Source organism: Mandrillus leucophaeus, unplaced genomic scaffold (assembly GCF_000951045.1).
Source record: "Mandrillus leucophaeus isolate KB7577 unplaced genomic scaffold, Mleu.le_1.0 Scaffold1207, whole genome shotgun sequence".
NCBI lineage: Eukaryota > Metazoa > Chordata > Mammalia > Primates > Cercopithecidae > Mandrillus > Mandrillus leucophaeus.
This window is the reverse complement of record NW_012100399.1, coordinates 525,487-552,960: the sequence shown is the minus strand read 5'-3', so window position 1 is coordinate 552,960 and position 27,474 is coordinate 525,487. Positions and strand designations below refer to the sequence as shown.

The 27,474-nt window shown below is 44.4% G+C and overlaps 1 protein-coding gene across 2 annotated transcripts in view; it reads left to right on the top strand.

Annotated features, from left to right (window-relative positions):
- Window positions 1-27,474, top strand: part of DFNA5 (deafness, autosomal dominant 5) — an 89,341-nt gene that overhangs the window by 38,255 nt on the left and 23,612 nt on the right. For both annotated transcript variants that reach the window (XM_011970606.1, XM_011970615.1), the window contains one exon: window positions 5,091-5,283. In XM_011970606.1, the coding sequence (XP_011825996.1) occupies window positions 5,091-5,283 (193 nt within the window). The remainder of the gene's footprint in view (window positions 1-5,090; window positions 5,284-27,474) is intronic.

Here is a 27,474-nt window from a genome sequence, read left to right as displayed (position 1 = left end):
GTGATCTTGGCTCATTGCAATCTCTGCCTCTTGGGCTTAAGTGATTCTTCTGCCTCAGCTTCCTGAGTAGCTGGGATTACAGGCACCTGCTACCACGCCCAGCTAATTTTTGTATTTTCAGTAGAGACAGTGTTTCACCATATTGGCCAAGCTGGTCTCAAACTCCTAACCTCAAGTGTTCCACCCATCTCGGTCTCCCAAAGTGCTGAGATTACAGGCATCAGCCACCGTGCCTGGTCGATGCTTCTTCTTTAATGAACGTATTGCCTTGAGTCTAGATACTTTATAATGAATTCTCCTGTTTCTTTGCCTGTCATCTTAAAAGCATATCCTTTCTTAAAATGAACAAAATTCTGCAGACCTGACATGACACATTATAGCTTAACCTTTTAAAAATAATTTTGCAGTTTAGTATAAAAGTAAGGCATGCTTACTGTACATGTTGTGGCCACTCAGCATAAGTGGGGTGGATCACCTACCCCAAATGTGGTTTGGTGTTGAACTGATGATGCCACATAAGCATCAAGAAGGTGTGAAAATGTTTATTCATATAATGATGCTTTCTGGGGAAAGCAGGACAGTCTTTAAAACTGGTCCAAAAATGGCCACAGAGAAGGGGATAAGGAGATGGGCTCAGCTTTTATTGTGATTAGTGAGTGGAGATGGGCGTTGGTCCCTGCATGGGGGATGGGTTTATGTGATTTGAGTTTTCAGTGACACCATGGACAGAGCACCTGGGATCTCTTATCAGCTTGTCCAGATGTGCAAAAGAAAGAGAAGGAGGAGTGGGGGCTCAGAAGCTGAGAGCAGTCAGACATCAAAACTGGGGTCAGATGTATTGTTACAGTACAGTATAAAATATAGAAAGGGATGAAGAAGAAAATTTAAACATAAAAGATCCTACCATCATGTGTTAATTCCCATTAACACTTGGTTTGTAGCCTTTTATTTCTCTGGATCTGATTTTTAATAACAAAATTGAAAGTATATTGTAGGCCAGGTGTGGTGGCTCACGCCTGTAATCCCAGCACTCTGGGAGGCTGAGGCAGGTGGATTATGAGGTCAGGAGTTCAAGACCAGCCTGGCCAATATGGTGAAACCCCATCTCTACTAAAATACAAAAATTAGCAGGGCATGGTGGCAGGCACCTGTAATCCCAGATACTCAGGAGGCTAAGGCAGGAGAATCACTCGAACCTGGGCAGCAGAGGTTGCAGTGAGCCAATATTGTGCCACTGCACTCCAGCCTGGGTGACAGAGTGAGATTCCATCTCAAAAAAAAAAAAAAAAAAAAAGAAAGAAAATATACTGTATATAATTTTTATATACTCCTTATTTTTTACTTAACATTAAGTTTTCTTCCATAGGTTATTTTTACCTATGGAAGAAACTGTATTTTTAAATACAGTTTTCAACAAACACGTAATATTCCTTTGAGTGTACGTACCTAATTTGCTTAACCACTACAATTTAGTGCTTAATAAATAACGTTGAGGCTGGGTGCAGTGGCTCATGCCTGTAATTCTAGCACTTTGGGAGGCCGAGGTGGGCGGATCACTTGAGCCTAGGAGTTTGAGACCAGCCTGGGCAAAGTGGCAAGCCCCATCTCTACAAAAAATAGAAAAATTAGCTGGGCATGGTAGCATGCACCTGTACTCCCAGCTACTCGAGAAGTTAAGGTGGGAGGATCGCTTGAACCCAGGAGGTTGAGGCTGGAGTGAGCCATGATTGTGCCACTGCATTCCAGCCTGAGCAACAGAGTGAGACCCTGTCTCCAAAATAAAATAATAATAATGATTAATAAGTAAGGCTGCAATGAGCACTTTTATGTGCATTTTTGTTGTAGTTTTTTAGGCAACTGCTTCAGCATAAATTCTTAGAGAATTACTGGACCAGAAGATGGGAACTTTTTGAAGACTTGGTACTTACTCATTGCTACATTACTTTTTGGAATGTGGTGATATATGAAAATCTCATCAGCTTTTAATTATTGGACAAAATGATGTCTGAATCCTCTTTCAGCTCTAGAACTCTCTAATTTTGTGATTGCATCTCTGTTAAAGGGGAAAAGAGGTAGAGGAGATAATTTGTGTTTACAGATAATCTTCAAACTTTCTTCCAGGAAAGGATTCCAGTCAGTGCTGTCTCCAGTCAGCTCATCAGAGCTGCCACACAATAGGCAAATGAATTGATATTAAGTTTATATCACCCTCCCCTTTAGGAATTTGTGTGCTTTCTGGCAGAACTTCTATTGAATGGTGAAATAACTAAGTATGAAAAGGAACAAGAGGGAAAAAAATGACAAAATAGACCAGGAGCTCCTGAGTGATTGGAGTTTTACTGTTCTGTGATGTGAAATGCCTCTTTTGTGGTGTCCTGAAAGATCACAAAGACTTGTGCTGGATTGGTGAGGCCAGCGGCGGTCACTGCTGGCGAAGAATCCACGAGCACGCTCATCTGGGGTCAGAGCTCACCCTGGATTCTGTGTCCCGTTGGTGTTAGGGCAGCGACGAGAAGTGTCTTCTATCTTGTCTACTGGGTAGAGTCAGGATGCTTCACCTTTGCTATTTTTTCCCACTCGCAGCCTCACTGGCGCGTGTGTTGCCCAGGGCTGTGAAGGGTGTAGGATGGTGATTGGTGTTGGCAGTCCCAGTGATGGCCTGTTGGTCCCCTCATTTCTTCCCTTCCACCAACAGCAGTTGACACCTTGATGCAGAAGTATGCACAAATGACATCTTCTTTGGATGTGTGTCTACAGTGGCTTTTCAGAACTCACAGACAAATGGTGACTGTTCCTTCCTGCTGTGGATCCTGTCTTGGGGACAGGGTTTCCAGGAGCGGTAATAAGCCCAAGACCAGACCTGTGTCCTGAAGATGGAATTTCTGTCTTTGCTGTACTTTGTAGAACCTAGGACTGTCCTGTTTATCAGAAAATGCTATTTCTCTGGCCTAAACACAGTGGAGAGATTGAGCCTTTGCTATGTGTGAGACTCTATCTTACATGCTTTACATACATCAACTTGCAGCAGAACCCATCAGGTAGGTATCATTAATTATCTCCAGATTGCACATGAAAGTCTGAGGTTCAGGGAAATGAACATTACCCAAATTCTCCTAGTTAGTAATATTAGAGTAGGGATGTAATCCTAATCTCTTTATTTCTGCCCTGCCCTTCTTCACAAGGCATTGCCCAAAGTGTTTGTTTTCCATGAGATATTAACAAAAGAAGGCCCTGGATAGGATACATTTTTACACCATTCTTATTTTTGGGCTGGTGGTATGAGAGATGATTCTCTGTTTTATAAATTTCAAAGGTGATTGAGTGGTAATTGCTTCTGATTAACCCTGGTTGAGGAGTGGGTTTTCTTGTTTGCAGTGGAAGAAGTGTAGGTGAAGTTTGGGTGTTGGGGCAGTGAGTGGATGGAAAGAAGCCTTTCAGAGTGCAGGTGGGTTTGAATACCTTGTGAAGTAGAGCTGGGAACCCAGGAGAGCCTTGGGTCAGGACAATGGAAAAGGCCAAGTGTGAAGTTCCTAGTGGACTGTTAATGTCTCCTTAACAAATGGTGATGATAGAGACTATTTTTAAAATTATTTTTTTTATTTTTTATAACTTTTATATTTTCTTAGAGATAAGGTGTTGCTCTGTCACCCAGATTGGCATGCAGTGGCATGATCATTGCTAACTTGTCACTTTGTACTCCTGGGTTCAGGTGATCCTCTCACCTCAGCCTCGAGGGTAGCTGGTGTTGCCCAGGTTGGTCTTGAACTTCTGACCTCAAGGGATCCTCCTGCCTCAGCCTCCTAAGTTGCTGGATTACAAATGTGAGCCACCATACAGAGACTATTTTTAGGGTGGTTTTTGTTTGGATTAAAAATGAGAATAGTAGAAACCTGGCGATTTGAGAAGGCTGACAGGTCAGATATGAGATCAGACATCTTTCATTTTAAAAAAGGCATGTCCACTGACCTTATCAGGAAGTCAGAGATAAGGAATTGCATGATAAGGAATTGAATGACTGGGTAGAGGTCAGAGATAGAATCATAAATATGGGAAGGGAATAATTTGATTGGAGATGGTAATAGGGCCAGGGGATTGTTTTCCAAGACTGTTGGGTGGGTAGACAAGATGCCCCTGGACAGGCCTAGGTGTCCAAGGAAGGCCGTCCTCTCGTGCTGCATCCAGAATAGGGGCTGCTGTTCTCGCTCTGTTCAGGTGTCTTCTTTGTCTGGTCCCTTTCCGTCTTCACCTTGGAAAAGTACACATTTAAAATGGCCTATTGATCCACCTGGATAGTGGTTAAACAGGCTCTCACTTTATTCATTAGTCCTTTCTGTGAACCTTTCTATACATATTGGGGTTGAAAACCAATGAAAGAGAAAAACCTCTAGTGGAGCCCTGGTCACTGGTGCACTGTGCGCCCGCAGTCCACACACACACACACACACACACACACGCACACACACACAGACATATGCACACACGCACGCATGCGCACACATACACAAACACATACACGCACGCATACACACACATACACACATACACGGACACACATACATATACACAGGTACATACACAGACACGCACACACACACATACATACACAAACATACAGACATACATATACACATACACACGCACACATGCACACATATACACACAGACACATACACACATGTACATACATATACACACATACATACACATATGCAGACACACATACGCAGACACATACACATACGCAGACACATATGCAGACACACATACGCACACACACATACACACAGACACATGTGCACACACACATACGCACACATGCACATACGCACACATTCACACACATACATATATGCACATAGACACATACACATGCACAAACATACACATACGCACACAGACACATACACATGCACACACATATACACACACACGCATGTGCTGCCCCATTTTCTTGCCCATACACACAGCGTGGCTGCCAGCTTAGCCTCCTGCTTTCCAGGGCTCTGCACAGGCTTGGAAAGCTAAGTGACCCAAGACACCTTGGTGGCCTTATCATCATCAGCTTCCTCTGCTCGTCTCCTCCATTCCAGTGGTCGTGGAGTCAGACTTTGTGAGATACGAGGGCAAGTTTGCAAACCACGTGAGTGGAACCCTGGAGACCGCACTGGGGAAGGTCAAGCTGAACCTGGGGGGCAGCAGCCGTGTGGAGAGCCAGTCTTCGTTTGGAACCCTGAGGAAGCAGGAGGTGGATTTGCAGCAGCTCATCAGAGACTCTGCCGAGAGGTAAGGAGACTTCTGTTTGGCATTTTGGATTTTGACACATCTCACATTGAAAGGTCATTCAGTTGGACCTTTGTTAAAAGGGCGACAGATTTGATCTCTGCTGATCAATAAACGTGTATTGAATGCACTTATGCTGAAATTTCATGAGGAGCACATTCTTTAGTCTGGAATTGCTTGACTGTTCTTAGCCTGAGGCGGGGAGACTTGGGAAGCACTTTCAAAGGATGCTACTTCAGGCAAATATGTACTTCCTTCAATCACATGATTTGTAAAATGCCAACGGTGAAAATGCTCTGTCCTGCACTTTTGAATATTAATTTTAGAACCAGGAAGTCATGACCCCCTTCTGACTCTACAATTTTCTGATGAAAAAAGAAGAAAGCAAGTGAGAGGTGCATAAAAAAGCTCGAAAAGAAGAGCTGTTTTTAGTTTTTGAAGTCTTAAAGAAAACCGCACATTTATTCATTGTTTGGCTTTCGGTAAATACATCTTACCACAGTATGAGTCATCATTATTCTTACCTTATGTTTATTCAATATTCAAAAAATAATTGTATCAAGTGCATCCTATGTGCCACGTACTATTCTACACTCTGGGGAGGCCGCAGAGAGCAAAATGCCCAAATGTCTGCCTTGCATTCCAGTGAGGAGAGACACCAAATATACAACTAAAGTAAAATGTGCAGTAGGTTGATGGGAATCGGCAACAGTGAGAGGGGCTAGGATGTGCTAGGAATGGGGGCTATGAACCTAGAAAGTGGCCAGAGAAGGTGTCATGGAGAAGCTGGCATTAGGACAAAGCCCTGCAGGAGGGGAGGGAAGGCACAGGAACATCTGGGCAGGAGGCTCTGGGCAGTGGCCAGGGTGGCCGGTGCCCAGTGAGCGAGGGGAGGGCAGGAGAGGAGAGTTGGAGGGGCTGAAAGGGATGGGGCACCAAGACCCACAGGACCTTGAAGGCCACTGGCGAGGCTCACACTTACTGAGAGCCAGTGGAGGGTTCTGGGCAGGGAAGCGGCGTCATCTGATGTAGTTTTTAGAAGGATCATTCTGGCTGCTGAGTTGAGAAGAGACTGGATGGGCAGCAGCAGGGAGTCCAGTTGAGAAGTTATTGCAATAATTCAGCGGGGATGATATTTCAGTTTGTACAGTAATGTGTGCATTTTCCTGTGAAATTTTATTCCCCTTTATTCTTTTAAAGCAAAAATTCAAATCCAAATAAATTAAGAGAAAATTCACTTGTATTTAAGTATGACTGGCTTATGTCATCTTTTGCAACACTTTAAAGATTATATGGAATATTAAATATGTGCTCATTCCACAAAATTATGTTTAAAATTAATAAAAAATATGATAAAACCCACATAACATTAGGTGGGTGGATTTTATTGAGGGTGCCTGGGCAGCTGCCATCTTCAAGTCCCAAGCCCCTCTCCAGTAACCACCATGCTTACTGGAGCTGAAGGAGCATGGCTGTGTGTTTACTGCCTACTGGCACTTTCTAGGACTCCGCAATCACACAAAGCTCTGACTCCGCCAGGGGTTCCCTTTTGGTCAGAGAATTTGAAGTTCTGTCTGGTAGCACCAGGTAGAAGGGACAGCTGCCTCTGTCTCTGGCAGTCATGATTTATTTTCCTTTCTCTACAGCTTATCTTTGCTACAGTGCCATTTTTCTTCTCAACTGCAATTGTCGGGACACACTAGAAACATATTTGATATTTATCTGAAATGAAAATTTGAGTGTCTTACATTTTCATTTGCTAAATCTGGTGTCACTGGGGAAGGGGAAAAGGGAAGCAGGGGGTATCCAGAGCGTCTTCTCTGCTCCCTCAGTCTCACGCAGCCCTCTCTAGCTTAGCTGCGTTTTGTAGTCTCGTTATTTCTATTTCAAGAAGCACAGTTTGGCAATGCTCTATAATCACATTTCTCGATACAGGTTTTTAAACACTCTTCATGATTCAGGTGTAGAAGCTCTTGCCAAAAGGAAGCATATGAGGAGGGTCGGCGACAAGAGATGGGAGAAAACCATTCCCGAGAGAAAGAAGCCAGAGCCAACAGTTCTGACTGGAGGAAGAGGGAGTCGGGGCGTGGGAGGGTAAGGAAAGGAGCATCCGCAGAGCACCTACTCTGTGCCAGGCACTTTATATGCAGCCTTTCCTTGACTCTGCACAGCCGTCTCCTTTTACACTTAATGGCACCAAGGCTCAGGAAGGAGAAATAACTTGTTCCCAGACACAGAGCTCAATCTGGATGCTGGTGCTGGGATTCAACCCAGGATTTTCTGGCTCCAAAGCTCTCCTGTTCTTTCCTCTAAATCATGTAAAAGTCATTAAAATGATAGCACAGAATGTAAAGGCCGAAGCATGAACCTGAGATCCTGGGGAGGATACCTGGTGGGTGAATCATGGAATAGAAACTGTCCTGAGCAGGTACATGTGCATGGCGAGGCCTGCTCACCTAGAGGTGCCTGGACACGGGGATGAGATCACTTGGATTCGGGAGTCCTGTTACTTTTAGTGGTAATGGGGGAAGGGATGCCCCGGGGAGTGGTGCCACCAGAAGCATGATAAAGAATAAATACAAGGACTAGAAACCAAAGAGGAATCTTATCACAGAATCACTTCGCTCTTGTTAGCCAGCTAGGAGGAAAAGGTGAACTATAGGGGAGGGGAGGACAGGCGCGGGAAGGGAAGACTTCTGCTCCTGGCATGGAGCTCAGTAAAGCTAACATGCTTGTTACTTCATGCCGGAGTAATAAATTCTTGTCCATGTCGTCTGCCTGTCTTTGGACTCCCATAACATCGTTGGGATTGATAAGGTGTTGTTGATATATGCCTGACTTGGGGAGTGGCAGTTCGTGATGCTTAAGAACTGTACATTCCTGAGGACTTATTTACAGTCACTTTTATTTCAGGTCATTTAGATAACTTGTCATCTGCATACAAGTTATTTTAGGCCTCAAAAATCAGAATATTAGCTTTATTGTCTATGAAATGTGTGCACATGTCAAAAACAAACTTTGTCCTTGAAAAAACAAGCCTGTGCTGGGCAGGAAGGCATTCCACAGAAATTAACCTTCCGGATACCTGGAGCTGACCCCTTTGAATGCAATCTCTGTGCAGATCTTAGCATTCTTGATGGAAACCATTCTAAGATATATCACGTACTTTTTTAAAATGGAGAATAACAAATTTATTGAGTCTTTTTCATAGTGACTCGGATTCGTGTGATAAGCTCTTTCATTTTTGTGTTTAATAAGCTCTTTCATTATTCTGTAATACGCTCTTTTCATTTGTTTACCTTGTCTTCCGTGGTCAGTTGCCATTTGTCACTACCATAAGTATAAAAGCCACAGCCCACCCCACTTCTGCCACCAGCTTGTTGCTTCTAATTTCCTAGGGTCTGGTAAGTTTATTCCTGGTCAATAACTTAGGTCGACTTGGTAAGCTATTTCTGCCCTTGGGCTCAGTTTCCCCAGCTGTGGGTGAGATAGTTGGACTAGATGATCTCTTAAGGCTTTCTGCTGGCTGAATGTCTGGAAGTGAGTGGACTCTGGAGTGCGCACACCTGTCAGCTCCTTCCCCTGAGTCCTGGGCCTCGGTCCTGGCTGTTTTCCAGAGACCGTGCTATGTTGTGCTTTCCTGGCTATTTGGGGATTCAGGAGGGTGTTACCATAAAGGCACATCCCACTTTTATTCTTCGTCATATTGTAAAGGGAATTTTGGTAAAGCAGATTACATTTTTCTATGCACATACAGGAATGAGAAATTTGGTTCTTTATTAGGAATTCCAAATTAAATAAATTATATATGAAACCAGTATATTAATGCAATGTTATGACAATGATAAATCTTCATAATTATTTTAAATGTTTTAAAATTACACTGAATATATATATATACACACACACACATATATTTATGGGATTTATGACATATTAATGAGGAATTTTTTTAATGGGAAAATATATCTCATGAGAGGTTTTGATACAGGCATACAATGTATAATAATCACATCATGGAAAATGGGGTATCCATCACCTCAGGCATTTATCCCTTGTGTTACAAGCAATCCAATTATACAGTTTTAGTTATTTAAAAATGTACAATTAGGCCGGGTGTGGTGGCTCACGCCTGTAATCCCAGCACTTTGGGAGGCCGAGGCAGGTGGATCATGAGGTCAGGAGATCGAGACCATCCTGGCTAACACGGTGAACCCTGTCTCTACTAAAAAATACAAAAAAATTAGCCGGGCATGGTGGCGGGTGCCTGTAATCCCAGCTACTTGGAAGGCTGAGGGAGGAGAATGGTGTGAATCCGGGAGGCAGAGCTTGCAGTGAGCTGAGATCGCTCCACTGCACTCCAGCCTGGGCCTTAGAGCAAGACTCTGTCTCAAAAAAAAAAAAAAAAAAAAAAAAGGTTCTATTAAGTTATTATTGACTTTAGGTATCCTAAAATTATGCTATCAAGTACTAGATTTTATTCATTCTTTAGGTATCCTAAAGTTATGCTATCAAATACTAGATCTTATTCTTTCTATTTTTATTGTACCCATTAACTATCCTCACATCCCTCTACCACTCTTCCACTACCCTTCCCAGCCTCTGGTAACCATCCCTCTACTTTCTATCTCCTTGAGGTTAATCATTTTAATTTTTAGTTCAACAAATAAGAATATGTGAAGTTTATCTTTCTGTGCCTGGTTTATTTCACTTAACATAATGACCTCCAGTTCCATCCCTGTTGTTGCAAAAGACAGAATCTTACCTTTTTTTCTTTTTTGAGACAGAGTCTTGCTGTGTCACCCAGGCTGGAGTGCAGTGGTATAATCTTGGCTCACTGCAACCTCCGCCTCCCGGGTTGAAGCAGTTCTCCTGCCTCTGCTTCCCGAGTAGCTGGGATTGCAGGCGCCCGCCACCAAACCTGGCTAATTTTTGTATTTTTAGTAGAGATGAGGTTTCACCATATTGGCCAGGCTGGTCTTGAACTCCTGACCTCATGATCCACCTGCCTCAGCCTCTCAAAGTGCTGGGATTACAGGCATGAACCACTGTGCCCGGCCCAGGATCTTATTCCTTTTTTAGCTAAATAGTAGCCTATCGTATATATTTACCACATTTTCTTTATTCATCTGTTGAGGATTAGGTTGTTTCCAAAATCTGACTATTGTGACTAGTCCTGCAATAAATGTAGGAGTGCAGATAGCTCCTCAGTGTACTGATTTCCTTTCTTTTGGGTATATATCCAGCAGTTGGATTGCTGGATAGTATGGTAGCTCTTTTTTTAGTTTTTTGAGGAATCTCCAAATTGTTCTTCATAGTGTACTAATTTACATTACATTTCAACCAACAATGTACAGGCATTCCCTTTTTTCCACATTCTTATCAGCAGTTTTGATTGCCTTTTGGTTAAAAGCCATTTTAACCAGGGTGAGGTGATAACTCATTGTAGTATTGATTTGCATTTCCCTGATGATCAATGATGTTGAGCACCTTTTCATATGCCTGTGTGGCATTTGCATGTCATCTTTTGAGAAATGTGTATTTAGATCTTTTGCCCATTTTAAATAAGATTATTAGACTTCTTTTCCTACAGAGTTGTTTGAGCCCCTTTTATATTCTGGTTATTAATCTCTTGTCACATGGATAGTGTACAAATATTTTCTCCCATTCTGTGAGTTGTCTTTTCATTTTGTTGATTGTTTCATTGCTGTGCAGAAGTTTTTAACTTGATATGATTCCATTTGTCCATTTTTGCTTTAGTAGTTTGTGTTTGTGGCATGTTACTTAAGAAATCTTTGCCCGGTTCAATGTCCTAGAGAGTTTCCTTCATGTTTTCTTGTAGTAGTTTCATAGTTTGAAGTCTTAGATTTAAGTCTTTAATCCGTTTTGATTTGATTTTTGTATATGGTGAGAGAGAGTCTAGTTTCATTCTTCTGCATAGGGATATCCAGTTTTCCCAGTACCATTTATTGAAGAGGCTGTTCTTTCTGCAATGTATGCTCTTGGCACCTTTATTGAAAATGAGTTCACTGTAGATGTATGGATTTATTTCTGGATTATCCATCCTATTCCATTGGTCTATATTTTTGTTTATATGCCATTACCATACTGTTTTAATGACTTTAGCTCTGCAGTATAATTTGAAAGTCAGGTAATGTGATTCATCCAGCTTTGTTCTTTTTGCTCAAGCTAGCTTTGGCTATTCTGCATCTTTTGTGGTTCCACATACATTTTAGGGTAGTTTGTTTCTATTGCTGTGAAGAACATCATTGGTATTTTGTAGGGATTGCATTAAATCTCTACAAAGTATAGGTTACTTTGAGTAGTATGGACATTTTAACAATATTTATTCTTCTGATCCATGAACATGGAATATCTTTCCATGTTTTTTTTGTGTGTCCTCTTCAATTTCTTTCATCAGTGTTTTATAGTTTTCATTGTAGAGATTTTTCACTTCTTTGGTTAAGTTAATTTGTAGATATTTACTTTTATTTGTAGCTATTGTAAATGGAATTACTTCCTTGATTTCTTTTTCAGATTGTTCTCTGTCGTCATATAGACATGCTACTGATTTTTGTATGTTGATTTTACATTCTGCAACTTTAGTTAATTTGTTTATTGGTTCTAATAGTTTTTTGGTGGAGTCTTTAAGTTTTTCCGAATATAAGATCATGTTTTCTGCAAACAAGGATCATTTGACTTCTTCCTTTCCAATTTTAATGCCTTTATTCTTTCTCTTGTCTGATTGCCCTAGCTAGGACTTCCAGTACTATGGTGAATAACAGTGGTGAAAGTGGGCATCCTTATTGTGTTCCAGATCCTAGAGGAAAGGCTTTCAGTTTTTCCTCATTCAGTATGATACTAGCTGGTGGGTCTATCATATATGGCTTTTATTGTGGAGCTATGTTCCTTCTATGTGCAGTTTTTTATCTTGAATGGATGTTGAATTTTATCAGATGCTTTTTCAACATCAGTTGAAATAATCAAATGGTTTTTATCCTTCATTTTGTTGATATAATGTGTCACACTGATTTGTATATGTTGAACCATCCTTGCATCCCTGGGATAAATCTCACTTGGTCACGATTAATTGATCTTTTTAATGTATTGTTGAATTCATTTTGTTAGTATTTTGTTGAGGATTTTTGCGTCACTGTTCAGCAGGGATACTGGCCTATAGTTTTCTTTTTTTTTGATGTGTCTTTGTCTGGTTTTGGTATCAGGGTAATACTGGCCTTGTAGAATGAGTTTGAAAGTATTCCCTCCTCCTCTGTTTTTTGGAATAGTTTGAGTAGGATTGGTATTCATTCTTTTTTAAATGTTTGCTAACATTCAGCACTGAAGCCATGAGGTATTTTTTGGCTTTTCTTTTCTGGGAGACTTTATTTTGGCTTTGATCCCATTACTTGTTATTGGTTTGATCAGGTTTTGGATTTCTTCATGGTACAATCTTGGTAGGTTTTGTGTCTAGGAATTTATTCATTTCTTCTAGGGTTTTCCAATTTATTGGTGTATAGTTACTCATAGTAGCCTCTAATGATCCTTTGAATTTCTGTAGTATTAATGTAATGTCTCCTTTCTCATGTTTGATTTTATTTATTTGGGTCTTCTCTTTTTTTCTTAGTCTGGCTAAAGGTTTGTCAACTTCATTTATCTTTTTTCAAAAACAAACTTGTTTCATTAATCTCTTGTATTGTTTTCCTCATTTTAATTTATTTTTATTCTAATCATTATTATTTCTTTTCTTCCACTAACTTTGGGTTTGGTTTGATCTTGATTTTCTAGTTCTTTAAGATGCATTGTTAGACTGTTTGTTTGAAAGTTTTCTACTTTTTTGACATATGTACAGCTATAAACTTACTCTTACTAGTGCTTTTGATGTACTCCATAGGTTTTGCTGTTGTGTTTCTGTTATCATTTGTTTCAATAAATTTTTCAATTTCTTTCCTAGCATCTTCATTGACTCACTGGTCATTCAGGAGCATGTTGTTTAATTTCCATGTATTTGCATAGTTTCAAAAATTTCCCTTGTTATTGCTATGTAGTTTTTATATTCCACTGTGGTCAGAGGAGATACTTGATATTATTTCAATGTTTTGGATGTTTGGAAACTTGTTCTGTGGCCTAACATATGGTCTATCCTTGCAAATGATCCATGTACTGAGGAAAAGAATGTGTATTCTTCAGTTATTGGATGAAATGTTCTGTATATATCTATTAGACTCGTTTGGTCTGTAGTGCAGATTAAGTCTGGTGTTGATTTTCTGTCTGGATGACCTGTCAAATGCTGAAAGTTAGGTGTTGATGTCTCCAGGTATTACTGCATTGGGGGCCTATCTCTCTCTTTAGCGTTAATGATATTTACTTTATATATCTGGGTGCTCCAGTGTTGGGTACATAAATATTTACAATTGTTATATCCTCTTGCTGAATTGACCCCTTTATCATTATATAGTAACCTTCTTTGTCTCTTCTTATAGTTTTTGTCTTGAAATCTATTTTGTCTGATATAAATATAGTTACTCCTGCATTTTTTTGGCTGCGATTTGCATGGGCTATCTTTTTCCATCCCTTTATTTTCAGTCTATATGTGTCTTTATAGGTGAAGGGTGTTTCTTGTAAGCAACAGATCATTGGGTCTTGTTTTTATTTTGTTTTTAATCCATTTAGCCAGTGTATATCTTTTGATTGGAGAGTTTAGTTATATTCAATTACTATTGATAAATAAGGATTTACTCTTGCCATTTTATTATTTGTTTTGTGGTCTTCTTTCTTTGCTTCCTGTCTTCCTTTTAGGTGATTTTCTCTGGTGATATGATTTAATTTCTTGCTTTCTATTTTTTGTGTATCTGTTGTAAGTTTTGTGTTTGAGGTTGCCATGAGGCTTGCAAATACTATCCCATTATTGTAACCCATTATTTTAAGCTGGTAACAACTTAACACTGCTAGCATAAACAAATAAGCAAAAAGAAAATAAATACAAACTCCACACCTTAACTTTGTCCCCCTGCTTAACTTTTTCCTTTTTTTTCCTATTTATATCTTATAGTACAGTCTATATCTTGAAAAGTTTTTGTAGTTTTGATTTATTTATTTATTTTTAAGATAGAGTTTTGCTCTTGTCACCCATGCTGGAGTGCAGTGGTGCAATCTCATCTCACTGCAACCTCCACCTCCTGGGTTCAAGTGATTCTTCTTGCCTCAGCCTCCTGAGTAGTTGGGATTACAGGTGTCCGCCACCATGCCTGGCTAATTTTTTGTATTTTTAGTAGAGACTGGGTTGGGTGGGGGGAGGTTTCGCCATGTTGAGCAGGCTGGTCTCGAATTTCTGACCTCAGGTGATTCGCCTGCTTCGGCCTCCCAAAGTGTTGGGATTACGGGCATGAGCCACTGCGCCCAGCCCTGTAGTTATTATTTGTAATTGGTTCATCTTTTTGTCTTTCTGCTTAAGATATGAGTAGTTTACATACCACAGTGACAGTGTTATAATAGTTTGTGCTTTTTCTGTATTCTTACTATTACATTTTGGAGTTTCAGATGATTTCTTATTGCTCATTAATATCCTTTCTGATTGAAGTACTCTCTTTAGCATTTCTTGTAGGACAGATCTGGTGTTGATAAAGTCCTTCAGCTTTTTTTTTTTTTTGTCTGAGAAAGTCTGTATTTCTCCTTCATGTTTGAAGGATATTTTTGCTGAATATCCTATTCTAGTGTAAATGATTTTTTCCTTCAGCACTTTAAATATGTCATGCCACTCTCCTGGCCTTTAAGACTTCTGCTGAAAAGTCTGCTGCCAAACATATTGGAGCTCCATTGTATGCAGTTAGTTTCTTGCTGCTTTTAGGATCCTTTCTTTATCCTTGATTTTTGGGAATTTGCTTATTAAATGCCTTGAGATAGTCTTCTCTGAGTTAAATCTGCTGGGTGTTCTATAACCTTCTGGTACTTAGGTATTGCTATCTTGCTCTAGGTTTGGGAAGTTATCTGCTGTTATCCCTTTGAATAAACTTTCTACCCCCATTTTTCCTCTCCTTCCTCTTTAAGGCCAATAACTCTTAGATTTGCTCTTTTGAGACTATTTTCTAGATCTTGTAGGTGTATTTCATTCTTTTTTTCTTTTGTCTCCTCTGATATATTTTCAAAAATCCTGTCTTCAAGCTCACTAATTATTTCTGCTGCTTAATTCTGCTATTAAGAGACTCTGATGTGTTCTTCAGTATGTCAATTGTGTTTTTCAACTCTGGAATTTCTTTTTGAATCTTTTAAATTATTGCAATCTCTGTTAAATTTACCTGATAGAATGCCAAATTCCTGTCAGTGCTATCTTGAATTTCTTTGAGTTTCCTCAAAACAGTTATTTTGAATTTTCTGTTTGAAAGGTCACATATTTGTCTCTCCAGGATTGGTCTCTGTTGCCCAATTTAGTTTGTTTGGTGAAGTCATGTTTTTCTGGATTGTCTTGATGCTTGTGTATGTTTGTCAGTATCTGGGCTTTGAAGATTTAAGTATTTATTGCAGTTTTTGAAATCTGGGCTTGTTTGTACCCATCCTTCTTAGGAAGACTTTCCAGGTATTCAAAGGTATTTGGGTGTTGTCATCCAAGTTTTTTGTCACTGCAGCTGTATCTGCATTAGAGGACACCCAAAGCCCAGTAACTTTGTGGATCTTATAGACTTGTAGAGGTACCACCTTGGTGGTCTTGTATAAGATACGGAAGAATTCTGTGCATCACAGGCAGAGACTCTTGTTCTCTTTCCTTACTTTCTCCAAAACAAACTGAGTTGCTGTCTATGCTGAGCTGTCTGGAGCTGGGGGAGAGGTGACACAAGCAACTGTGTGGCCACCACCACTGGGACTTCTCTGGTCAGAACTGAAGCCACCACAGCTCTGGGTCTTGCCCAAAGCGTGTAGTAACCGCTACCTGGCTACTGCCTATGTTTGCTCAAGGCCCTAGGGCTGTATAATCAGCAGGTGGGGAAGCCAGCCAGGCTTGTGTCCTTCCCCTCAGACACAAGGTGAGTTCCCTGGGGCCCCAGGTGGGTCCAGAGATGCTGTCCAGGAATCAGGGCCTGGAGTTGGAAACCTTAGAAATCTATGTGGTGCTCTATTCTACTGTGGCTGAATTGGCATTCAAACCACGGGACAAAGTCCCTTTACTCTTCCCTCTCGTTTTCCCAGGCAGAGGATTCCCACCCGTGTCCACCAGCACCACAGGCCCACAAGAAGCACTGGCAGGCTACCGCCCATATTCACTTAAGGCCAGGGGCTCTTCAGTCAGCTTGTGGTGAACGCTGGCAGGTTTGAGACTCACCCTTCAGGGCAGTGGGGTCCCTTGTGGGCCTGGGTAGGTCCAGAAATGCCATCCAGTTCTCCTGGAATTGGAGACTTGAAGGGCCTGCTTGGTGCTCTGCCCCACTGTGCTTAGCTGGTACCTAAGCTGCAAGACAAAGTCCTCTTTACTCTTCTCTCTGCTTTTCTCAAGCAGAAGGAATCTCTCCTCGTAGCCAGCACAGCTGTGAAAGTGCCGAGTCACACCTGACCACAGCTGGGTGAGCATGTCTCAGTCTCACCCAAGGCTCATGGCATGGATTGCTTGGTTACCGCTGCTGATCATGCAGGACCCAGGGCTCTTTAGTCAGAAGAACAAGAATCCCATCACAACTGCATCTTTCCCTTAAGGCAGCAGGTTACTTTCTGGCCCAGTGTGTGTCTAGAAATGTCTGGCAGCTAGGGCCTGCAGTGGGGGCCTCCCAACTCTGCCTGTTGCCCTATCCTGCTGTGGCCGAGCTGGCATTCTGGTTACAGTACAAAGTCCTTTTTCCTCTTCCTTCTCCTCTCAAGCAGAAGGAAGGGATCTCTTTTGGAGCTGCATGCTGTGCTGCTTGGAGTTGGGGGAGGGTTGGAGCCAGCACTCCCTTTGCCACCCTGGCTGGTGTCTCAGTAGGTCATGTACCCACCCCCCAAATCCACTGGCTCTGAGCCCAGCAAAGCTCTAGGACTTGCCTAGGAGCTGCAGTCCTCGTGGCCTAGACTGCCTTTCTAGTTTATTTAGAACACCAAAGCACTTTAGCCCATGGTGACGAGGCTTGCCAAAACTCAGTTCTGACCACTGGGATGGGTGATTCTCCTCTGGCTAGGGCTGGCCTAGCCACTAGCTGGTCTCAGCCACTGGGCGTTGGCTGAGTTCTGCCCAGTGTTGGCAGCACTGAGTTCCAATGCAAAATCCCACAGTTGCTGTGCCCTCCCTCCCACAGCACACAGCTTTTCCCTCTGTGCCACATGGCTGCTGCCCAGAGATAGGGGAGGGGTGGTGTTGGCAATTCAACACTGCCTTTCCTACCCTCTTCAGTGCCTCTTTCAGCAAAATGACGTGAAAACCAGGTACTGTGATTGCTCACCTGATTTTTGGTTCTAATGAAGGTGCTTTTTTGTATAGATAGTTTACTTTGGTGTTCCTGCGGGGAGGACAATCACGGGAGGCTTCCATTCAGCCATCTTGTTCTGCTCCTGGTCCTTTAACTTTTATTTAGGAGTTTCTCAAGGAGAAAGATTTGAGGAGCCATGTCTTTCTTGGAAAAAAAGGAAGTTTGAACTGGGCTTCCTTCCTGCCTGATCAATTTCCCGATGGCTAGCAGCGGGTTTGAAAATCATCCCATTTGTCTTTGTGCTTTACTCAGCACTGGAATCATTATTTTTAGTAAACCGTTTGTGCCTAACAACGAAGACTTCTGTCCACAGGTACTTGGAGAACATGAGTTTCCTGATTCTGGTCCTGTCGCTGATTCTCTTTTTGCTGTGTTTCTCCTTCCAGGGCAGGTGTAAGTGATCCCAATAAACTAGGGCATCCCAAGGTCTGGGGTGGGAGGGGCTGGCAGTGCCTCTATGCTGGTCTCCTGGTATTGGCAAGTGGAGGCATTTTTAGGCCAAGTTCAGGGTGGTAAACTTCAGGCTCATTTTAAAAATCAAAACAATTTGTGGTAGAAACAGAGGGAGGGTGTAAGGAATAACATAATAAATGCTACTGTGCCACCTCCTAACCAGCTTACCCAAAGATCTTTTTCTTTAAACCAAGATACAGGGGCACCTTTTCCTACCTTCACAACCCAGTATTTCTTTGATTAGCAAAATGGGATCGTTGTTACCGTGAGAACTCAGTGAGAGAATATAAACAGGGCATGTATAGTGGTGCCTGGCATGTGGCAAGTTCTCACTCATTGTGGCTATTAGTGTTGCCACTCTACACCAATAAGTATAGAGCCTGGCTAGCGAGCCTGGCAAGCGCCAGAGCTCCCAGGGAGGGAAGGTGTGGTGCAGCTTGCTGAGAGCCAGACAGGGAGCTGCGGAGCTGCAGGAGGGAGACGAAGTCCTTGGAGTTTCTGACGTGCAGCATGATGTTCTGCCTGAGCTCTTGTTTTCCTCTCCCATGGAGGAGGTAGGCACCTGTGCAGTCACCATTCTGACTCCACCGTGGAGCGACTGACGCCTTCAGTGAAAGCCGGCGGGGCTCTGGTTCTTGCCGATAGCAGCAACCTGTGTTCGCCAAAATAAGTGCTGATCCAGACGTGTAGCTGGGCTATGGAGAAGTCTGCAAAGCACACAGGCTGTTCTTTGTACATGTTTTGTTTGTGGCAGGAGACGTTGATTTGATTCTTAAGTAAAGATGTATGGAGCCCTTAAGCAATGTCAGTAAGACCTTCATGGGCCTTGTCCTGGTCCCCATATTCTCTATGGGAAGCAAAGCTGTCAAACTCAAGGCCCCACCAAATCCACTCTTTTTAAAAGATGTCTTTCCTGAAACCCTCAGGCCACACTCATCTCTGTGCTATCTGAAATTCTGCCAATTTATTATTTTTTTTCTAAATTATTTTGTCTCCTGGTCTTGGTTTTAGTGAGTCCCTGGAAGCTTGTCTGACTTCTGTTGCTTCCTTTCACAGTGTAAAGGTGGCTTCCTGTAGAGAAGGGTGTGCTGGGGATCCTTCAATACTTGTCCTTGGGAGTGGTTTTAGTCTTTTCACAGAAATCGCCTTGTCCGATGAGCTTTATTTTTTATTGTTTTATTTTTTAATTTTTTTGAGACAGAGTCTCGCTCTGCTGTTGCCCAGGCTGGAGTGCAGTGATGCGATCTCAGCTCGCTACCACCTCTGCTTCCTGGGTTCAAGCAATTCTCCTGCCTCAACCTCCCAAGTAGCTGGGACTACAGGTATGCGCCACCATACCTGGCTAATTTTTGCGTTTTTAGTAGAGACGGGGGTTTCACCATATTGGCCAGGCTGGTCTTGAACTCCTGACCTTGTGATCTGCCCATCTCGGCCTCCCAAAGTGCTGAGATTACAGGTGTGAGCCACTGTGCCTGGCCGAGCTTTCTTTTTTATTTTATTTTATTATTATTACTATTTTTTGAGACAGAGTCTCGCTCTGCCACCCAGGCTGGAGTGCAGTGGCGCGATCTCGGCTCACTGCAAGCTCTGCCTCTCGGGTTTGCGCCATTCTCCTGCCTCAGCCTCCCAAGTAGCTGGGACTACAGGCGCCCACCACCATGCCTGGCTAATTTTTTGTATTTTTTTAGTAGAGATGGGGTTTCAACATGTTAGCCAGGATGGTCTCGATCTCCTGACCTTGTGATTCGCCTGCCTCAGCCTCCCCAAGTGCTGGGATTACAGGCGCCGAGCTTTATTTTTAAAGGCAACTTCAGATCTTTTTGGAACTAGATAGGATTTAAGTCCTAAGAAGAGTCATTCAAGTACTATTTTCTTCTAAGACTGATAGGCATTATTGTATTTCTTCAAATCCAAGATGTCATCCATTGAAAGAGGCACCATTATTCTATGTACCATTGAGAACGAACACTGCCAATTAAACTGTGCCACCTATCAATTTTAAGACATCCTGATTTCAGAGATGTGAAAATATAAAGGAAAAAACATGTGTCTCAGAACTGATGAGCTGCAGTGTGTACAGTCAGGATGGCTGGGATGAGTCAGGAGTTAGAATTCAGGTGAGCAGATATTTGTTCCCCTTGGGCTGTTCATGCAGTGTCTGACACAGAGACTCAACTCATCACGGCGCTTCTCATCTCCCTAAACCCTCCAACGAGCTGGTGGGTGAGGCATGAGTCCGGTTGGTTTAGCCAGGAATCTGAATATCAGACATGGCTCCTTCTTCACCTTCTCTCCCACACCTTGTCTCTTACCAGTTGATTCTACCTCTTCAATATCAGCCTTACCTGTTCCCATTCCCCCAGTCTTATTATGACAGTTTCTCTGGGAAATGGTGCAGGCCTCCACCCACCATCTCTTACCTGCTTTCATCTCTCCCCTTGCAGTTGATTCTCCACAGGGCAGCCAGTTGGATCCCCTCACTGCCCAGCCATGCCTTCTGTGTTCTCCCGTGTCCTAGGAGGATGCCCACAGGCTCCTCTGTGCAACAAAGCCATGCTTTCAATCTGTAGCCTCATCTCTCACTAGCTGCCCTCACATCCCCCAGGTCAGTCACTGAGCTTATTTCAGTTCCTGGGATTAATACTCTAGGCTCCTTCTACCTCCATTGCTTGTCTGACGTTCACTCCTCCTGTCTGCGCAGACGCATGAAGGGCACACACAGACTCACTCCTCAGGTTAGACCCCACTTCCTTCAGGAGCCACATCACCCCTGGTGGGATACGAACCATGCTGTAGGGTCAAGTGTGTCGGAAGTGCCTGCGTCTGTGTCTGTTTCCCTCCTGGAATGCGCCTGCCTCCTTTGTTGTGGGGTCTGGCGCAGTGCCTTCGGCACACTGAGCCCAGTTTGCCTGAAAGGATAATTGGTTTATCTTTATTCTACAACTGAGGAGCCTGAATGTGGAAATTAATTAGTTTGCCTGGATTCGGGATTTCAAACCAGGTTCACAAAACACATGATTTTTCCGATCCAACTTCTATGCACAGAGCTTGGAAACAGACACATGTTCCATGGGCTTTGGCGTGAAGTCACTTCTCGGCGTCAGCTGCGTTTCTTTATCATCTTCCAGGCTTGTTGCATCTCATCCACTGGTTGCAGTTAATCACTCGTCTGAAGGGCTGAACATCTACAGGTGCTCATTTTTCCCTTTTTCTTTCCACGGGTCGTCGTATGTGAGTAAGCTAAAGTATTAGAGACTATAATGTGGATAGAGGCGGAGCAGCCACAGTCTGCGGGTGACCTGGCCACTTTGGCAACAATGGGCAGTGAGCATTCCGCCCTAGTTTTGATTTTCCCAGCATTTTACAAGCCTGAAGTCATCTTCATTACAGCCAAGTGAGAGAGAGAGAGAGGGAAAGAGCAGGGCTTATCTCACTGTGTTGGAAGTGGAGGCCCAGGTCACCGGAGTTGAGGTTTCAAGAGATTTCCTGCCCCCGGCTGTGGGCTGAGCATCTCTGATGTGTGGGAAGTTTCTGTTATGAAACGTGGTTGAAATGGGGACTGCTGGTAGGTGCTGGGGAGCCAGTGGGCGGCTGCGTTGGTTTGCAAGAGGATCCACTTCCTGACTCTGGGAAGCTCACATGGGATCGAGCAGAAAGACTGCCAGTTCTTTAACAATCAAGCATGCATTAAGCGCCTTCTGTATGCAGGGCCCAGGAAGGTTCAGGAGGGAGAGGCAGATGGGCGCAGAGCTTCGGGGGTGGACAGTACTGAGCTGCATTCTCACCCAGCCCCTTGGCTTCTGAGTTCTTTGTGCTTCTTGTTGCTTTGTGAAATAAGGATGACGGTCACTTCATATACCAGTTAGGGTGTCTGGTTAAGAACATTTGTTATTATCGCACATAAGAAAACACCTCAAAGAGGGTGCATCCTGGTTGACTGAATGGTTAACGGCAGAAGGTCAGTTCAGTGGCTCTGTGGACCCCTGTGGCAGCCGCCATCTGTTGCTTGTCGTGGCAGCCCAAGTTCTCTTGGTCCCTAAATGGCAGCCACATTGCAGACAAAAGATCCAGAGGCAGAAAAGTGGCCTCTTCTTTGTGTCCCTTTTTAAGAGGGAGAAAAGCTTGAGAACCTCTAACAGATTTTCCCCAGGTCTTATTGGCCAGAATTACCCCCTATTCCTGATGCGAAAAATGGAGTGACCAAGAATGGCCGAGAGACAAATCAAGACTCATTGGCGGGGCTGGGTGCATCCCGTCTCTTCCTCCCCTGTTACAGGCCCCTTAGCTCTGGAACAGTGCTGGGGACGGCAGCTAGTGGCACCCCCACTCGTAGTGAGGGAGAGTTTTGCAGCCTTCCCGGGACAGGATGCCGGGGACAGTGCCTGCAGAAGCAGCACAGATGTGGTTTGAGCGCTGCTCTCCTGCCTTGTTGTCAAAAAGCTTACAGCCTTTAAAAGGGCGAATGGAGCTTCCCTTGGAGGGGAAGTCGGCCGATGAAGGAGGCAATGGCGTGTGTGGTCCGGGATTTTAGGAGGCAGTTACTGAAATAAAACTCTTTGCTACCTCTGTAGAGTGGAGGTTATCAAGAGAGAAGCAGGCTTTCCCACTTAATGAAATGTCACACAGGCAAAGCCAAGGAGTTTACAGGCAATGTCTGTGGACCTTATTTTCCCACTCTACAGCTGGTCTGTGAACACACGTGTGATCCTTTGTAAACTGTAGTTTTAGCCAATAAATCAAAACCCTTGGGAGAAAATCCGGACTTTCTAAAGCCTTTATCATCAATACATATGTCCGTTTCTGTGGGTTGCTTAATATTCCTGCGGCAGCAGGCTGGCCGCCATCTTTTGACTCTCTGTCATGTCCCCATCTCTGTTTCTGGGGAGATGTTGAAACCAGCTCTGGCAGTACGGCACCATTTCCTCAGTCTGCATTTGTACCTTTCGCTTTTTGTTGTTCTTTAGAAGAGTGCAGTGGAAAAAGCACACTGGTCTCAGAGTGAGAAGATGCAGTTCCTGATTTTGGCACTGCCACTAACAGGCCATGTGGTTCAGGTGGGCCTGTCGCCTCTCTGGGGCGCATTCTTCACTAAGGAGCAGAGAACTGGGTTAGATCCAGGTGATCAGGGTCACCCCCCTTCCCACGTCCAAGAAGACGCTGCCACTTAATCACAGCTTTCTTCTTCCTTACTGTCTTCCAGCCCACACTCAGCCTTCGAATCCTTTTCCTACAGCCGGGCAGTAATAGCTGATGGATTAATCGAGGTGAAAATAAAGATGAAACTGATTTTCTGCCCAGAACTAGATAGTCCCCTTGGGTCCCTTCTAGTTTTATAATTTCTCCACAGCAGACTCAACAAAAGCTCCTGGTCCGTCATGATGTCCCCTAGGGTTTGGAGAGCCTTGCCAGGCTCCCCAGGGTTTCCATTGGAAAGTCTTCCTGGAGGCCATTGTTATTATCAAGAGCCTTTGTGTAAGAGGACCCTGCTAGTGGTGGCTGCCTTGGCCTGTTCCCTGAGAAGCTTGCATCTGGCCTGGTGCCTGGAGTATGGCAGGACTCAGGTATTTGTGGAGGTGAATGAAGGAGAGTTGAAGTGTGGGGTCTGCATGACAAAGCTTGCCCTCCTGTGTCTCTGCGGAGGCATCCTGGGGACCTCCTTTATGCCTTGGTAAAGAAACCTGCTTCCCTCCTTTTGGATAGTGTCAGACTTTTAAAAGTCATCTCTGGGTTTCTCCTCTGTGAGTTTGCATTTTGGCTCTTGAAAGCCTTAGAAGCAGAGAAAATAGAAATTAAAGCTTCAGGCTGGGAGAGGAGGCGGCTTCATTAGGGCTGGGCCTGGGGAGCTGATGGATGCTGGAAGAGCTGGAGCCTCCCTTCCTGCTGGGCTGCTCTGGTCCCCCAGCAACCACGCTGGGCTCTGGGCCACGCTTCCCTCCCTCCATCACTGCCTGCTGCCTCCCAGCAGCTCCTGCCTGGTCTCCTTTTCCAGCCATCTCCCTTCCTGTATCATGTAGTTGCTGTCTTGAATGTTCCCACATCTTGTATCCAACTCCTGTCCTGTGTCCATGGGGCCATGCTTGTAATTGCTTTGAGGGTCCACTTCCTGGCTGAGGGCTCCCTTATAAAGCATCCTGAAAATTCTGGCCATTTCTTTGACCACCCTGGAAAGGGATCTTGACTTGCCTTCCCTGCCAGTAGTGGGAGGAAAAAAAACATTTACGGAGCACCTGCCATCTGCTGGGTAGAGCGTGGGTCATTTAATGCAGGAACTCCCTGAACGTCACCCTCAGAGCAAAGTCTCAAGTTTACAGATGTGGAAACTAAGCTTCAGGACTGGAGCAGCAGCTCAGCTAGGAAGAGACTGTGTTAGTCTGTTTGCATTATTATAAGGAAATACCTGAGACTGGGTGATTTATACAGAAGAGAGGTTTAATTGGCTCATGGCTCTGCAGGCTGTACAGGAAGCATAGTGCCAGCATCTGCTCTTGGTGAGGCCTCTAGAAGCTTCCAGTCATGGAAAAAGTTGAAAGAGGAGCAAACATGTCACATGGCAGGAGCAGGAGCAAGAAAGAGTGAGGGGGAAGGTATCACACTCTTAACCAGCGTGAACTCACAGTGAAAACTCACTCATTACTGTACAACGGGCACCAAGCCTTTCATGAGGGATCCAACCCCGTGACCCAGACACCTCCCACCAGGGCCCACCTCTAGCGCCAGGGATCACATTTCAGCATGAAAGTTAGAGGCGACAAACATTAAATTGGAGATAGAGCGGGGAACCGACTCCGGGCCAACTCCAGGTGTTTGTGTTATACCGACCCGCCAGGTATGGGCAGAAGGGCGGCCTCACAGTAGAACTGGGCGGGGGGTTCAGCAAGCCCCTAAGTGAGGAGCAGGCGTTCTTCTCGACTGAGTGTGCAGCCGCTTCTCCTGCCTCCAGACTTGTTCCTTCGGGGCTGGCCCTTTCTGTTGAGGATATACGCCTCTGCCTCGGTGGCCTCCTGTTCTTGCTTTCATATTCTCGCCCCCCCCGCCCCCAGAAGAGCGAGGAGGCTGCCCTTAGACAGACGTGTGAAGCGGACGAAGAACATCTGCTTGTTCATTTTCTCCTTGAAGAGCTTCTGCTCCATTTTCCCTGTCTTTGGGCATTGGCTCCTGGCCAGACTCGGGGAGAGGGTCTCATTCCAATCCTGCCCAGATTTATGTGATAAATCATTCGTTTATCCCCCAACTGGGTGGATAGCACAGGGCTAGGCACCAATAAAAAGAGCAAGGTACTTTGTCCTTCAGGAGCTTACAGTCTGTCCAGAAGGCCTTTTTTTTAAATACAATTTTTTTTTGAACTGGGCAATCCATTCATGTGGTTTAAATGTCAAAAGGCCAAAAGAGAAAAGGTGAAAAGTCCCTCCTAGCCATCTCGTTCCCCACCCAAGAGGCGACCACTGCTAATAGCTTTCTGTGTCTCTAAAGCCATTCTGTCTGTGTTGCTCAGTGGCTCTCACAGGGCCCGAGAGGAAAGAAATCAGGACAAGTCGGGGAAGAACTGTCAAAGGGCACAGGGCGGCAGCCACGAGGAGAGTGAGATGGGCTTGGGGAGGACAGGCAGGCATGGATATTCTGATAAAGATTCCCAGAGGACTTGGGTATAACCTGCTTTTCCAGCCTCCATCTACTGGTCTGGTTAGATAGGCAAGATATTTACATATCTAACCGGTATAGCAATACAAGAGTTAATGGAGATGAAGATTCAATTCCTAGTACAGCCCAAAGGTGCCCTCACCCAGAGGAGGGAGACAGCAGCTATGGATGCTGTGGTCATGTGGGCCACTGTAAAAGACCTGGGCTTCCCAGCTGTGACTTTGGTTACTGCCATCAACCTCTCTGAGGCTTTTTTTTTTTTTTTTTTAACTCTTCTGAAACCCTCAATTGAGAGTTTTAAATGTTTTTGTTTCATGAACTCCATTAGCAGTTGAAGAAACCCATGGGACCTCTTTAAATGCATATAATAAAATATATCAGGTTATACAGTAAACAAATTGCATTGGAGTTTGGCTGGTTTCTGCACTAGGTGGGCGCAGGAGAGCCCTGTTGCATGGTGATTTCTGTTCTGAGGAGGGCCAGGTGACCTTGAACTGTTCTGGGTCTGCACCGGAGAACTCTGTCCCCAGGGGACACCGGCTCTCCCCCTGGGGCTGCTTGGGGCCTGGTGGAGTTGACTCAGGGAGGAGATGGGGAAGAATTCCCTCCGGAGATTGCTTTTTCAGAGAGTCAAACGAACAATGCATTTTCCCTGACGTGTAGCTTCTCCTCTGTCCCCATGGGGCCTCTCCTAACTAAAGATGATTAAATTTGTCCAGCATTTGGTTTCCAAAAGGTGGCAGCACTGTCCTGGGAAACAGAATCCCAGTGACTTGGGTGGAAGTGTTTGCTGCTAGGTGGATGATGCCTGTGGTTCTCGCAGCCCTGCCTTGGTAGCCCAGGGAAGGATTCCCAGCAGCCTGCATGAGCTGTGGCTGTGTGACACTTATGTTTCTGGTCACCTGAATCCTGGCCTTGGAGACAGTCTCTGTCCCTGGGTGAGCTTCTGTTCCCACCCAGGACTCTCCTGCGCCCACCTAGTTCAGAAACCAGCCAAACACAGCGCTGCAGTGGGTCCACCCCACAGTGGCCTTTTGAAGGCAGCGACTCAGCAAGCGTCTCAGGAGTGCCCTGTCATCGGATATAGCAGGCAGTTGCCCGCCCGCCTGCGTAGACGGCTGCCCCTCTCTTTTGGTGTTTGAGGTGGGGGTTCTGGAGGGAGGTGGGCATTTTAAGCGGTGGAGTCTTGAGTGGTCTAGGCTGAGCTTTTTCTTTTCGAACAATTTCACATTGGCTAGGAGCAGTGTCAGGTGTTCAGTGGACTCTGTGTAGGGCAGGTAGGAGGGCTGCGATTTCCAATCCAGCAGAGTCACATCCGACTCCGAAAGGCGGCAGTTGTGGGGTCGTCACCAGGCGGTGATGCGTCTGACGTGTGTCTAGCTGGGAGGAGCCCATAGCTGTAAGTGAGGGCACAGACAGACGTTCAAGGATCTGCTAGAAGATAGAATTTTGAGCAATAGAAGGAAGAGACCACTGGAAAGGGAACAGTATGTTCTGACTGGTGGTTACAATGGCTTTTATCTTTAAAGTCTTTGCCTGTGGGACCAAGGCATGCAATCCTTTAGGAAGATCGCATCTGCTATGCACCCTTTTTTGATCCAAGCTGCGGATCCTCCATTTCCCCCGTCTTCCGTGTCTTCTGTCTTTCACACGTGGATGCACAAATACATATGTACAC